Raw genomic sequence first — 15,478 nt, forward strand, 5'->3', positions numbered from 1 at the left:
ATACTGAGTATTTGGGCGATACCCCGATATCGGAACTTTGTCAGAGGGAGTTTCCCTCTGACCAGCAGTGCCACGAGGGAGCATGGAGCCAGCTTCCTGGCCAAGCAGGAAGCCGTGAGGCGGGTCATGACCCACCTTCCGGCTTCCTGATTGGCTAGGAAGGTGGCTTCACTTGTTGCTAGGCAGCCTGGCTTCTTGATCAATCAGAAAACCGGGTAGCACATCATGACTAGTGATGGGCTCGGGCGTGTTCGCAGCTCCATGTGCCAAGCCCGCCAGGAAGCTGACAGGTACTGAGGCATGTTCCCGGTCTGCAGCTGCAGAGATCGGGAAATGTCTCAGTGCCTCTGATTGGCGCTGTCGGGTTCCTGGCAGGCTCGGCACGTGGAGCTGCAAACATGCCCGAGCCCATCACTGATCATGACCCTCTTCCTGATTGGCTAGGAGCCAGCTTCACTTGTTACTAGGCAGCCTGGCTTCTTGATCAATCAGGAAACCAGGCGGCACGTCATGACCCGCCACCCAGCTACCTGATTGGTCAGGAAGCCAGGCTGCCTCACAGTGTCTTTGGCAATCAGGAAGTCAGGCAGTGGGTAATGACCTGCTGTCCGGCTTCCTTATAAGCCGGGCCCACAATACCTCGATGTTCGGTATCAGCGAGAACCGGGGAAAAAATATCGGTAATGGTACTTGATACCGAAAAACTGGTATTCTATATAGAGAGAGAGAGTCAGTTTATAACTTAAGAAAGGTTACCCAGGAGCAGAATATGTTTAGGTGTATGTCAGCTTGAAGTATGATAATATGTGTTGTGTTGTCATTTTACAACTGAGGAATTCCCATGGTCTTCTAAGTGCAAGATCCAGCATGTCCTTCCAAATAGAAGCTAGGGTGTGTTTGGATATGTAGTTCACTGAAAATCAGAAGTCTTACTGAGCCTTAATAGGTAATTTACAAGTGTTCAGCGGTTCACTGCCTAAACACATTGCATTTCTACTTTTCCTTCTACCTGCAAGCGACTTTGTTCTTGTAAATGTCCTCTATGATCTGAGCTGATCCTATTATCCCATTTATGAAGTTTTCAAGCACCTACTCCTTAAGGGCTCACTTGGGATGCTGTTAATTTAGTCTTACTAAGATTTTATAGCCATTGTACTGCAATACCTCAGTTTTATTATGCCCACCTGACTCAGCAAGCATCGGTCTCCTTGTACTTACTCAGCAGTATCTCTCCTACTTGCCAAGGTTCTTGGATAGAGTTTTCAAAGTTATCATAATCCAAAGCTTTGAAGTCGAAAGCCCCCCTTTACAGAGCTGTTAAGGCGCACACCTAGCACAGTCTAGGGCCCTTCTCTCATGTGTCCCTCTGCTTTGCTATAAGAACAAGAACCTGTTAAAACATAACAGACTTGTCCATCCTGAATCTCCTCTCTATAGTTTATAAAACATTGTAATGTCATTGGTATTCGGAAAATAAATACCATGGCAGAACTTCTGCTATAGAAGGCTACTTGGCTTCGATAGCTCCCATTACATTCTCTTTTTTTTTTTTCCAGTGCCATATTGAAAATTGAAGGGTATAATGTTGTTAAATTGGGCTGCTCAGACAACGGACACAGAGGAAGACTGGGCAGAGAAGCATTTGGTATCCCCTTCCCTGAGTAATTGCCCTCACAATAAACTGGGCTGGCTGCAGTCAGTGTCAGAGCGTAGATTTACGAAATGGCTGCTGGTGTTCACTCTTGAGGAAATAGTTTTAATTAGTACACAAGAAAATTATGTTGTTCCCCACTCTTCCATCCTTTTAGTGGGAGTTTGGGTAATAAATGATGGCATACACAACTCAAAACTTCCTTCCCAAACCCACTAGTTGAGAGGCCTATGTCAACTGGCTTCTCTTCATATCAAACAGATTTTGTTTCCCATACAAGTCTACGTAAATACACACACGAAGCAGGTCAAGTACAGGTGAGAACAAGGTCTGCTGCAAGACAAATGCACCTGTCAGGTAATTCTGAATGATCTTAGAAGCATCTCAAACTGATGCCGTCCACACAAGACCAAAATCCATCAACACAACCCCTAATATGGTCACATGCTCACTTCCCTTCCACCTGCACCAAGAGGATTAAGCAGGAACAGCAACTGATGAGCAGCCCCCTGCTTGTACCACTGTGCTGCATTAAATCAAACACTGAAGCCAGAGAGAGCCCAGCCAGCATGGTGGCCCATGGAGGTTCAGCCCACAGCCTTTGCCAGAACCTCTGTTAATGACTACACTTTCAGTCGATTTTCAAATGTTGCCAGTAGAAACGATAACAGGAAGTTTGCAACAGCACTCGTAGCTGGCATTGGAGCAAATGCTAGTTAGTAGCAGCAGCTCATTCATGTGCAGGATAATTGGTGGCCTGTAGATCATGTAAAACAGACCCACAACTTGATCTTATTTATTGATTACAGCTATTTATATAGCGCCAACAATTTTAAACAGCCCTTTACTTACTGTACATTCACATCAGTCCATGCTGTCAAGGAGCTTACAATCCAAGGTCCCTATCTCACATGTTAGGGCCAGTTTAGACAGGAGCCAATTAACCTACTAGAATGTCTTTGGAGTCCCTGGCCTTCTCTCAAGCAATTATTATGAGATAACATTGAATTTGATAACATAAGAAGATATTAGTGTAAAATATAGAAATGTTTTTGGGCCCAAACCCCTTTTGTACATAACTTCTTGTATTGTGTTAAGAATTGTATTTTGGATGGATGGAGGCCAGGTCAGATTGTGTGTTAAAGTATACTTACCTTTGCAGCCTTGTATGAACATCTAGCATCTAGAATATCATCCAGTCGTCTCCTCCCTTGAAATCTGACGCTCCTCTTGCCTCTCTGAACTACATAATTTAATGCTTTTTTTTTAACCTATTTTAACCAAATTCCACCTGAGATTTTTTTAATCCAAAAAGACAAACGTGAATAAATAAAAAACGATCTAATCTTCTTCCTAAACAAGCAGTCCAGAAAAGGGAGCAAACGCAACCTTTGAATCAAACATATTTGGACTTCATGCTCGCCAAATGAGAGTGAAAAAAAAAAAACAGTAAAAATTTCCAGGTCTTTTAATGTGACTTTCTGTCCAGATATGACATCACTGAAGTTAAAAGGGGAATTATTAATAGACAGCAATGGTGGCTGACGGCGAACAAAACGGACTTTGGATTTAGTACGAAATGAAAATATCCATTCCGTGTGTTTACATAGATCTGTTTGAAATATAATTGCCACCAAATTCAAAAAGCAGAGTGTAAGCTTTGGGCATCAAAATGCCTACTGGCTGTGGTATATGAAGAGCCTGCCAAACTGATCAGACTTTCCAGACCTGGCACAGAGCGTGGAAATTAAAGCCTTCTAACCATTGAAATAACAGCAGATACAGTAAGTGTTTTAAATGCTAGAGTACGAGAGTACATATTTGAGAAATGTAATGTGTTTCCTATTACTGAATGCCTTTATTTTTATTTTTTTACGGAGACCGGTATCTGATTTTTTTTCCCCCTTTTTTTTTAATCCATTGTAGAGCATAAAACACTTAAGGACCTATGAATTTAAGCCTTACGTGATATTCATCAAGCCACCATCCATTGAACGCTTGCGAGAGACCAGGAGGAACTCCAAAGTGATCTCCAGCAAAGATGAGCGGACAAGCTCAAAACACTTTACAGTAAGTGGTGCTAGAACGGTGAAAATAATGTAATTCTTATTCCACAGAGCAATTACCAGTAAACTACATGCAGTTACCTTTTGATGCTTTCATGCTACTCGTGATGACCCATATAATTCTGTTCTAAGACTTTCATATAGTAGTAAATCTGAGCATGTATCTGTCTGTTTTCATGTGATTAAAATGAAAAAATAGTAACTTTGTTTTTAACTTACTGTAGAGCTTTAAACCCTAGCTCCTTATTTATGTTCACTTCAGCCCACATCTAGAAACCCTAGAACCTTCTTTACATATACAAAATAATATTTCACTCATAGGTAATTAATATCCTGATAGGAGAATATGGTTTACAAAACAATTCTTTTTAAAAGCAGGTGTATAAGGAACCAGATTAGATACAACTGAATGCGAATTACTACATGCCTAAAATCAGAAAATGGGATGTGTCACAAATATTTTACAAACAAAAGTGAAAACCAACAAACTAGTTGTCTCTTTTACTGCTAATAAGATAAATGGAGTTTAATTTCAGGGACTGTATACATAAAATGTGTGCTAACAAGAAAATGTCTTACTGCCCCTAGCAACCAATTAGCTTCCAGCTATCATTTTGCTGTCTAGGTTTGTAAAGGAAAGAAGGGTTCAAATTGGCTGCTGTACACTATTTCACACATAAGCTTATAAGCCTTTTCATTAAAATATAGGCAGATGCAATTAAAGTGTAATAGCTGTAACGTTTTGTTGACTTTAGCAACCAAGTAGAATCTGTTTCTTTTTCAAATATGGACCGAGAAAATTACAGTTGAAAGGTGATTGGCTATTACAAGATTTTATTTTTCTATATCATACTTTTCAGTAGTTTGTCTTGCATACACTGTATGGGATAAGTTGCTAGCAGTCGGAACACAAATGCAGTATGAAAATACATAAAATAATAATCAGTTATTTCACAGCATATTAAGGACAGCGCTATGCAGAAATGTATTCCATACAGGGCATACAAGGCACTTGCATGCATAATGTCCTATAACGTTTACGTTACCCCATCTTGGTTAGTGACAGATTCATTTTGATCGGTTACTATGGGGTTTCACTTGTCACTTTTTTCCCATGGGGCTTGTGTACACGGGCGTTGTCCTCTTGCGTTTGATGTTTTCCAAAAATGCACGTCAATCGCAGCTCAGAAAATTTCTATTTACCTTGATGCATTGTGGATGACAGTTCTGAGGCTGCGTTTCACCTACTTTGCATTGTGTTCCTCTTGCCACTTCCTATTAACTTCTATTAATACTCAAGGCAAAGCAGACCAAAAGCAGCCTTTTGCTGCAATTTCCTTCACAAATATGTGTTAAAGCGCCCCTGCATTCAACAGAAGAAAGCAGTACAAAAGGTCCCTGGCACATTTTCATGCTAGCCAGCCAAAAAACAAACAAACACATAACTAAACTGTTTCAACTACTCGGGTTAAAAAGAGAGGTTTTGTTCCATATATTTGCAAATATACATAGAAGCCACACTGCCCGTCACAGCACTTCTGATAAGTGTGGTCCCTAATTCCAAACTATCTGAGTTCCCAACTATGGGACATATACTGTATAGCAATACAAAGTAGGCAATACAAAAGCAGGACGTGTACCAGGGACCGTTTGTATTGTCATGTATTTAAATCTTGCCCTTTTTGCTAGTTTTGAACAGATAAAGGTGGCTGCCACTGTTGCGGATTTTGGATTGGATACAGACACACACTGGAAGTCTTCAGCTGCCTTGCAAAGGCAATCTCAGGGCTTTGGTTGTGTTGCTGTACCTTCAAGGAGGACAGGGCTACCTCCAGGTGAGCCTGCTCTCTGTGCATTGCTATATTTGTCATGTGTTTGGGAACTCAGAAGTGCCTTAATGCGGCAGTGTTGCTTCCACGTGTATCTGCAAACATATGCAGTTAAAGTAGAACTGAAACCCATTTTTGTTGGGGGGAGGGGGGTTAAAGTAAGGGAGGGTTTTAATCCCTGTTAGCTTTTTTGCCCTCTGTGTCCCATTGGGAGATTTCCATTCACTTCCTGTCCCATAGCCCAGTGGCGACTCTAGGAACAATATGTAGGGAGGGCACATAAGATACAACAGTCAAATCTGGGGGGGCACTAATAATTTTCATTGCATGTCGCAACCGCGGGGCACCGATGAGCTGATTTAATTGCGGATGGCATCGGCACCCCGCGGTTGTGACATGTAGTCCAACTCCCCCCACAATCCTCCATACCGCAACGGCCGGGCACCGATGCCATCCGCAATTTAATCAGCTCTCGGCGTCCGGCAGTTGTGGAATACAGCATGGGCTAACTGGCAACTTTTAGCCCAGGGGGTAAGTACAACCGAGAGGCCCATGGTGCAGCAACTTAGCCCACCCTGCAGCTCTGCCTCTTCCCCCACCTTCCCCCCGCCCCTGGCTGCCACTTTTAGCATCCATGTAACACTAGTGTGAATGGTCGGGTGATGTGAGGACTAGTGATGGGTTCGGGCGTGTTCGCAGCTCCACGTGCCGAGCCCGCCAGGAAGCTGACAGCGCCGCAGCGCCAATGACAGGTACTGAGACATTATCCCAGTCCGCAGCTGCAGAGATCGGTATATGTCTCAGTGCCTGTGATTGGCGCTGTGGTGCTGTCAGCTTCCTGGCGGGCACGGCACATGGAGCTGCGAACACCCCCGAGCCCATCACTAGTGAGGACCATAAAAGGGGTGACTGGCTGGGGGATGGTGTTCTCCTCCCACTGGGCTCCCTACCTGGTTCTGGCCTTACTCCGCTCCATGTCCGCTACTTAGGCACTCTCGCCCACTGTAGACCTCCGCTGGCTGTCCATGCTTCTGGGCTGTAAGCTGTGGGAGGGGCCAGACAATGTCAAAGTCAGTGTTCTATAATTTTTCTCGCCCCTATACCTTTTCTCGACTGTGTCACTTCCAGTGGGGCAGAGTCATCTGAATCAGATGTTTTCATGACATGCACACCTAGAAGTGATGCAGTAGAGAAATTAATGGGTTGAGGAAAGTTAGAACGCTGCAATACATTATACAGCAATGCAGAATAATATGAAGCTACATACTCTGTGTTGCTGCAGGGTGGTGGCCTGATATCCCGAAGGTCTCAGGGGGCAGTGTGGGGTCTCCTCTGGGGTCCGAAGGGTCTTTTGGGCAGCAAAAGCAATGTAAGCAGCACTGTGGTTCCCCAGGTAGGAGATGTGCAAATGAAGCTGTAAACATGCGCCACAGTTCACAGGACGTCTACTGAGGTCCCCAGTAAGCACAGGACCTCAGGCAGCCACTTTAGTTTGAAATTTTAAAGTGTCGGTGTTCTTTCAAAGTTTGGGACTACGTTGGAATGTATGACCAGTCACACATTTTAACGTAATCCCACCCAGTTTTACAGCGGTGGAATGTGTGACCGCCCATCAGGTCAAGCATTCCAACACTTTGTCTGCTGTTCCAGGGCAGATCTGCTCACTGCGCATGTTCAGGAGAATCGCTCTGCATTACCTAATCTGCCTGAAACTCCTGATTGGTCCTCAAATGTCAATTCTATCCGACTTTGTCAGTGCGATCTCACATTCCACCGCATTCACAAAGTCAGCTAGAAGTGACATTTGAGGAAGGATCAGATGTTCCAGGCAGATGGGGTAAAGCAGATCGGTTCTCCTGCACATGCGATGCCGATGTGTCCTGGAACAGCTGACAAAGCGTTGCAATGCGGTCACACATTCCACCACCGAAAAACTAGGTGCAATTACGTTAAAATGTGTGGCCACGTGACTGGTCACACATTCCAGCGTAGTCACAAACCTTGATAGAACACCGGTATCTGTGTTTAGTATTGGGGCATTTTCACGAGTATGGGTACTCATGAAAATGCCCAGTATCGGCAGAGATACCGGTATCGGTATTAGTGCCTCCCTACTTTTAAGCATTCAAGCCTGGGACACTGCAAATGAGAAAAGGCGTGAGGGGTTTTCATTTTGTAAACTGTAGGATGGTATTAAAGAAAATTAGCCAAAAGGAGGAACTTTGTATTCCATGAAAAAAAAGCCCCATAGAAAGCCCTGTCCTGCATGTCTGTAGAATAATCATTATGGTCACTGAAGTAGCAGTCACTGTAATAACTTTATTAGTTGTTGCTGCAGCTGGGAAACAGACAGTTAAACCCTTGTGCTGTCCATGAGGGTCACTATCTGCTGAACTGGTGGTCTAGAAATCTGATAAGGATTTAGCTGCACAGTGCACACTCCCGACAGTACAAAGATCTTTAATTTATGGCATTGCACCCAGGATCACTCTCTCTCTCCCCCCCTTGCCCCTTACCCTTTAGAACTCCGGTGGCACCAAGAGAAGTGCTCTGACAGTTCACAGACTATGTATTCACATGCCCTGCACCTCCACCTGGGACCAGGAGCAAGTGTTAAAAAATGATCGTCCTTGCAGAGGGAGAACTTACTGTGAGGAGCTTCACTCACTGCATGACAGGCCACAGCTACGGCCACAGTGCGGGCTCAGCAACTTCAAAGTCAGCAGCAGGGGGGCGGGGCTGACAATACAGCTACATCCAGATCTCTACAGACAGCCGCTGGAGCTGCTCGTATACTAGCACTCGCACTGGAGCCACTGCACCGCTGCTTAATTTAGCGGGGGGGGGCAAAGCATAACACAGGGGGGGCAATTGCCCCCCTGTAGTGACGCCTATGCCATAGCCACAAAAGGAATTCAGAAGATATACCCCCATAGTGAGGAAAATCCCTGGTGGTCAGGAGGGTCACCAGAACTAGTGTCCCCCATTGGAAGATTTCCCATCTATCTTTGTTCTCATAACAACCTAAAATTTGGGATTTTCTTTCACTTTTAGTGATAGCAATCAGCATTACAAATAGACATAGCAATACAAACCTGACAGGTGTTTAAATCCACTCCACTCAAAACAAAAAAATAATGTTTTGGCTTCAGTTGCATTTGAAAACCTCTGTTTTGACCTGAGTAGTTGAAACAGTTCAATTAGGTTTTCTTTGGCTGGCTTAAAAGTGTACCAGGGACTATGTGTATTGTCTTGTATATAAGCCCTGCCCATATGCCCCTTTCCCTGTTTGCTAGTTTCAAAAAGGTCAAAACAGCCGCCATTGTTGCTGTTTTTTTCAAAAGCAAAAGCCAGCACCCATCACACAAACCCTTCTTTCTCAACATTTCTGGTACAAAAATCTTTTCTTTATACCAAGCCAAGGAAAGTTTATTCTTTCCTAGATCAAGCTACAGTTGAACTTTCCAACCCATTCAATATAGAATTGGTCGAGGTTAAAGTTTAAGGCATAGGTATTCAGTTTCATGCCACTCAGATTAACCTCTGTAGCATTAAACAGGTTTTATTTCCTCCTTATACGGCACAAAACCAACATTTATCAGAATGCTGCCTATTAAGATAAAAGCGGCTGCCGAATTTTACTGCACTTATTAGCTAGAACAAAATGTGTTATTTTTTCATAAAACTTTATTATCTTAAACATTTTAAACATTTTCAGGTCTGGCAATAAAGGGATTAAATAAAGCAAACATTTCATAAGTGTGCTCAGTTTACTCTAAAACCGCTATTATAGACATTCATTTTCTAGAACAGTGACAAAACTTTTATGGAGTACTTAGGAACCAAGGACATTTCCAGGGGCAGGTATGAAAAACTTGGGACTGACCCTGTAAATAGAGGACATTTGGCAATTAAACTCTTATGATTGGCAACTAAACTCCATGTCTGGCCAAATACCCCTTTCAGGCTTTTGAAATGTTGCTTTATCAGAGAAGTGTGTTTTGTGTCCGTTATACTGTAATCAGGAACTCCTGTATTCTCCTTTTACTATATCTTCCCTCCTCAATAGAAACAATAAAGTCAAACCTCGTTGTGACATAAAAGAAAACTAGAATATCAAATAAAAAAATGCTGTTGACCGCTTTTAGCCGCTAAGCAGGTCACATGATATAACCGTGCACCTTCAGAAAAATTGCAACTATTTGTGTGAAAGCAACCCAATGGGGCTTGTTGCTTCTTTTTGGCTCTTGTTTTTTTTTAAAGAGAACTACTCAGCAATGAACATTTGTTTGAATCATAACTTCCACCTTTAAAGTAGGGATGGTCAGATACCAAGTACCGTACTCGGTACAAGTACAGATACTTTTCGAGCTCCAAGACTAGAAAAATTCAAAAGTTAGGAGGCAGCTGTCATTTGTAAGGGGCACACGGAGCTCCTGGGATTTGTACATCTCATAATGTATGATTTTGTTTTTTATAAATACATATATAAGAGATGCACCGATACCAGTTTTTCAATTACAGGTACTGATACTTGTCCAAGTACTCACAGATACGAGTGCTGATAAATTTTTGTTTTGTGTCATGTGACAGTTTTTCTAAAACAATACAGACTAATGATTTCAGGACAGTGGTGGAGCGCCAGAGCCATGTCCCAGCTGCAACCCTGGTAGTTCTCATGAAAATGCCAAGTATCCGCACTGGTGTCTGAACATCCCTACTTTAAAGTCACTTTCTACTCTAACAGGGAGATAATACAGCACACATAGCTGTCCCTGAGAGGTAAGACTGTTAAGGTGACTCACATAAGACAGCAGGAAGGTAAGAATGCCCCAAAAAAAGTTAAAGTAAATAATGCGCCCATAGTAAGACCAATCCCAGCAATACATTATACACTGTATGTATAATGTATTTCCAGGATGTGTTGTATTCCTCCAATAGTTGATGGTATATTCTGCATTGCGCTGTATAATGCATTTGCTGGGATTTGTTGTATTCCTATCTCACCAGGGCACGTTGGGGGCTCTGTGGGGTCTCACCAGCCCTGGTTAAACCCTACAGAGCCCTGGTGCGGGTGAGACCCTACAGAGGCCTGGTTTAACCAGGCCTCTGTGGGGGTCTCACCAGGGCACGTTGGGGGCTCTGTGGGGTCTCACCATCCTGGTTAAACCCGACAGCCCGGTGAGACCCCACAGGCCTGAGTGGGGCCTCATGTTTAGGTTTCGCCTAAAGATTCCCAAACTCTAGAGCCGCCTCTGCGTCCCGCAACCATCCCTTGCGACTATTGGTCATCTATTCCACAAAAACCTAATTGAAATATATCTCACCATATCATCTAAACTACTACACTTAACCGATTCTCTCCTAGGACTTTAGCCCTCACTTTTTTCTCCTATCTTTTGTAGTTTTGCCTTCAAACATAAGACGGCGGCTTTCAGTGTTCCCTTTCCGCCTGAATTTTTAGCTACTTTGATGATCTCTATGATGTAGTAGAAAAGGCGGGCATAGACACACATTTTCCAGGGTGTCAGGTCCTGTATTGCAGATCATATCTTTCTTATTTGCGGAAAGGAGGAAAAGTGTTAAATGGTTCTGTTTATTTATATCTTGTAACTTTGACAGCTTCTCATTTTAAAACGATATCCTTCTTTTCCATTAGGCCACAGTTTGCCTTTAATACCATTGTATTTCCTTAACAGGATTCTTTTTTTAATTTCCTTTCATGGGTAAACATAGCTAATAAAAGTCTGAAGCATAACTGCCAACTTGCTTGAGTAGAATTCCTCATGTGTAGTCATTTCCTGTGCAGAGTCGCCTCGCGCTCTGACCGCTAATGTGTCCATGCAAATCATCCTTTTATTGGTTTGGGCTGTTGGTAAATACGGTGGGATGCCAAACATGTGGACTCGCTAGCCTGGGTTAGTTGGAGAACCCAGTGACATAAAGGACAGATATAACCCATTAGCTTGTGGTTTGTTCTGTTTGTTGGTATAAAGGACATCAAATACAGTAGGGGTCACAACATGTGGTCATGAAGAGGTATCTGCATGTGATCATGAAGAGTCCAGTGAAATGAGATGCAGGAGGCTGGAAGGAGATCTCACTGGGATTTATGAATTTATACTACGCTACAAGACATGTTGTTCAGGCTGACAAGTAAAATACGAATAGTGGAGCCTGTTTAAAGTGTACCCGTCGCACATTCACAGTGACACAGCCATTTGGACAGTATTCATCCAGATATAAAGAACTGTTGTGTTCACATTGCCCTCATTACGCTGTGATATCTCAAGATCCTAATAAATTCCATAACTGCATTCTCATGAAAAGTATTTCAGTGTACACAACAAATTGGATAATCAGAAAGGTTATGGTGAGATCAGCAAAGGAACCAAAAAAGCACTCCACTAGACCAGAATAGAGCCATCTTAAAACTTATTGGGGTTGATTTACTAACGGCAAATAGGCTGTGCACTTTGCAAGAGAATTTGCACCTTGCAAGGTAATTTCCCTTTAGCTTAGTGAATGAGGTGAATCTTGGCTGACTTCCATCAGCCAATCATGTGCAAGAAAAAATACAGTTTTTTCATTGTACGTGATTGGGTATATTTTGCAAAGTGAATTTTCATCATATTTAGTAAGCTGAGGGAAAACAACCCTGCAAAATGAACAGCCTATTTGCCATTAGTAAATCAACCCCATGGTATCTGCATGCCTCACTTCCATCAGAAATCCCCTTAATAAAGATTAGCAATAAACCATTTTTTGGAGGTTTTTTTTTTTTTTTTAAGATTCCTAGTGCAACTTGCAGATAACTTCTCTGTAGAATTGATTTTAGCCTTCCTTACCCTAACAGCTGTATGTAGTTTAGAATAAATGGCTAATATTAGGTTGGGTATGGTAAATAGCTAATATTAGGCTGGCCATGGTTCCGAATGCTCAGTTAGCCCTGAGTGCATACAGTAATTGTTTGCATGGCCCCGCTCACTATCCTAAAATGAGTATATCTGGCAAAAGTACATTTGTCTGTCTTGTCCTCTGGTTCTGTAAGCCATTTAGAACTGTGAGATTTCTGAGAGATAGGAGGAGCAGAGCAATGATCTCATCAACGTGCCCGTGCTCCTTCAGTGTCCATTCACAGGCTTGAGTGGGTCCTACACTAGGCTGCTTTGCTCAGCTACAGTGTAATTCCCAGGTAGGTCCAGGACCTGGCTGTGTAGTGTTGATGACAAACCTGGCTGAATAGAATTACAGGTCTTTTAGAGAGTAAAATAATTCATATGTATATAATGTGTATTTAGCTGTTTGTCTGGAGTTTCATTTTATTGTCTTAGAAGCTTTGCTCCTCTATATAGTATTTAAATCTAAATGTACATGGGGAGGGGGCATGGTTGCTTCCATTTTTATTTATTTAATATCATTTAGTTATTCTTCTGCTGAAGGAGTCATGAGACCCCGGGGCAGGGTGATAGAGCCACATATTCTAGAGTGGAGACATTAGAAGCTGGTGGCTTTTTCAATCCTCAAGTATCATTTTTGGCCAGAATGACCCTTTCAGTATATTCATATGAATGACCTACAGTGGTCGCACTTGCTGTTTACTAACGTTTGTTAATTATTGTTATTGCAGGATGAAGACTTTGAAGAGATGATAAGATCAGCGCAGCTCATGGAAGCCCAATATGACCACTACTTTGACAAAATTATAATAAACGATGACCTCACTACAGCACACAATGAACTCAAATCTAGTCTGGACAGGCTGGAGAGAGACAGCTACTGGGTTCCTGTAAGCTGGCTCCATTCCTGAACTCTGTAGCACCAATAGTTTTTATTTTATGTTCTTTTTTAAAAATATCTGTACAAACGCAGTGGGATTCCTCATCCACTCTGGCTGAATGCATTTTGAGTCCCGGTTTTCTTTTGTTTCCCACAAGAGATGGCTGAAAACGTCATAGATTAGACGTTCTGTATGTAAAGAGTATGTGCTGAGTAGGACAAACTGGAAGTAGATTTAATGTCGTCTATGTGTTTTGTCATTACAATGGACCTCTATGAAGTGTCTGACCGAAGAACCATCTGTGTTTCTCACTTAAAGTAAACCTTTAAAATGTGGGGGCTGCCATTGCTCACCCTCTAAAAATGCTAACTTTGCCTGTGTCCAAAGGAATGTACCATACCACCGCAATCTCTACAAAGCTGGAATGTTTATTAGAGGCTCCAGAAGAGCCGGTGCATTTTGGGGACCTGCGTCCCCTTCATCAAGGCTAATAAAAAACATTTGATATTAGTTATTAAACGGTATAATATTAAACATATAATGCCATAAAAACTGATAAAATATGTAACTTATTTAATCATTAATATGTTCATAAAAATATGTATTCACATGTTTAATAGTATATGTATGATTCTTTATTTTTATATCAAATATGTTTATCAGTCCTGATGAAGGGGTCACAGATCCCCGAAACGTGTTGGCTCTCCTGGAACCTTAAATAAAATTCTAACTATTTATCTAGACACTGCCTCTCCTGACAGAGTGCAGTGCTCTTTCTTTCACCTCTTGTCTATGCCCGTGAGACATATCTGTGTTATCAAGATAGTAATTACAGGTAATTATAATTACCTGATTTCCAGATCACGGCAGAGTAAGAGTCTTTATCTGCATTCTTGTTCTGGGGTAGTGACTCAAGGTACTTAAGTTATAGAGATTTACTATGACAGCCAGGCAACCAGCATTTGCAGAAAAAGAAGACGGCAATGGCAGCCTTGGTGTAACCTTTAACAACCAGTTAGCTTTAACTTTTCTTGGTCTAACAGGCCTTAGCAACAGGAAATGAAGATGTGGTTTGGTTGGTTGAGGGGAAGCACAAGCTGTTCTCAGGTCAGACAATTCATTCTTGAGTACAGATAAGCATGGGCTTAGTGTGGACCCAGTTCGCCCAAGCCCGCTTAAAACTGTGACCACTGCCTCCCCTCCTGGCAACAGTGGTGGCAGTTGCAGTTGTGGAGAGGCACGTTCCCTGCCCCTTTGTGATGTATGGCTGTGGGGCAGGGAATGTGCCTCTCTGCAACTGATTGGGTCAGGAGGAGGAGGTGGCGGTCACAGTTTTGGGCAGGCTTGGGTGAAATTAGGCAAACTGGGTTCACACCAAGGCCAGGCTCATCACTATTCATGAGACCTAGTGTTGTTGTGGTCCCTAGGGGTTCACTTTAAGGTGCGCCTGCTGCCTTTCCACATTCGGGGATCCCGGTGTATTGGTTCATTATATTGTCAAAAGGATACTACAGGTTTGTTTATTATTAAGAGATGATACTACTGGTGTACGAGGGGCTTAACCTGTCATGCTTCTACTGTAAGTAGGTGGGATACCAGTAAAAAAGTTCCTGCTATGATATATGGAACTTGTGCTGTGAGTTTGACACTATGCCAACCCTACGTTTGGTGGTTAGTAAAGCTTCAGTGACTATTAGCACTCGTATTCCCCTTTTATAGCAGTTATCCCTGTGGCGTGCACATTTACACACACTGCCGGGGATCATTGACTTCTGGACTGCCTACATGAGAGCGGGCACAGTAACAGAGGCTGATGAGAAAGCTCCCCTAATCAACAGTTTAACCATTTATACTCGCATGTTCTGCAATGTTTGCATTGTCTCACCACCATGTGTTTTACTGCACTGAGGGTTTTAGCACTTTGGGATTTAGTGGGATTTATTACTTTCGTAGAGCTGCATTGTTATCGATTAGGTCAAAAACTTTTCTTGGTCAGAGACAATTGTATCGGGATCCGTTAGGCAGCCAGTAGGTTATATGAGTGTAATACACTGGAAGAAGACTGTATGGTAATGGATCTGTGTGATATGATACAAAAGCCTTTTAATGTACTACTTATAAAGAAACACCCGGAGGATTGTTCTGTGCACTG

The 15,478-nt window shown here is 42.6% G+C and overlaps 1 protein-coding gene across 1 annotated transcript in view; it reads left to right on the forward strand.

The window, feature by feature from the left end:
• MPP7 (membrane palmitoylated protein 7) overlaps positions 1-13,455 on the forward strand; it is a 316,603-nt gene extending 303,148 nt beyond the window's left edge. Inside the window, exons 18-19 of the mRNA XM_018558730.1 lie at positions 3,578-3,721; positions 13,177-13,455. Coding sequence (XP_018414232.1) covers positions 3,578-3,721; positions 13,177-13,356 — 324 coding nt within the window. The 3' untranslated portion in view covers positions 13,357-13,455. The remainder of the gene's footprint in view (positions 1-3,577; positions 3,722-13,176) is intronic.
• Positions 13,456-15,478: the final 2,023 nt, after the last annotated feature.

Source organism: Nanorana parkeri, unplaced genomic scaffold, assembly GCF_000935625.1.
Source record: "Nanorana parkeri isolate BGI_ZX_2015 unplaced genomic scaffold, ASM93562v1 scaffold355, whole genome shotgun sequence".
Taxonomy (NCBI): domain Eukaryota; kingdom Metazoa; phylum Chordata; class Amphibia; order Anura; family Dicroglossidae; genus Nanorana; species Nanorana parkeri.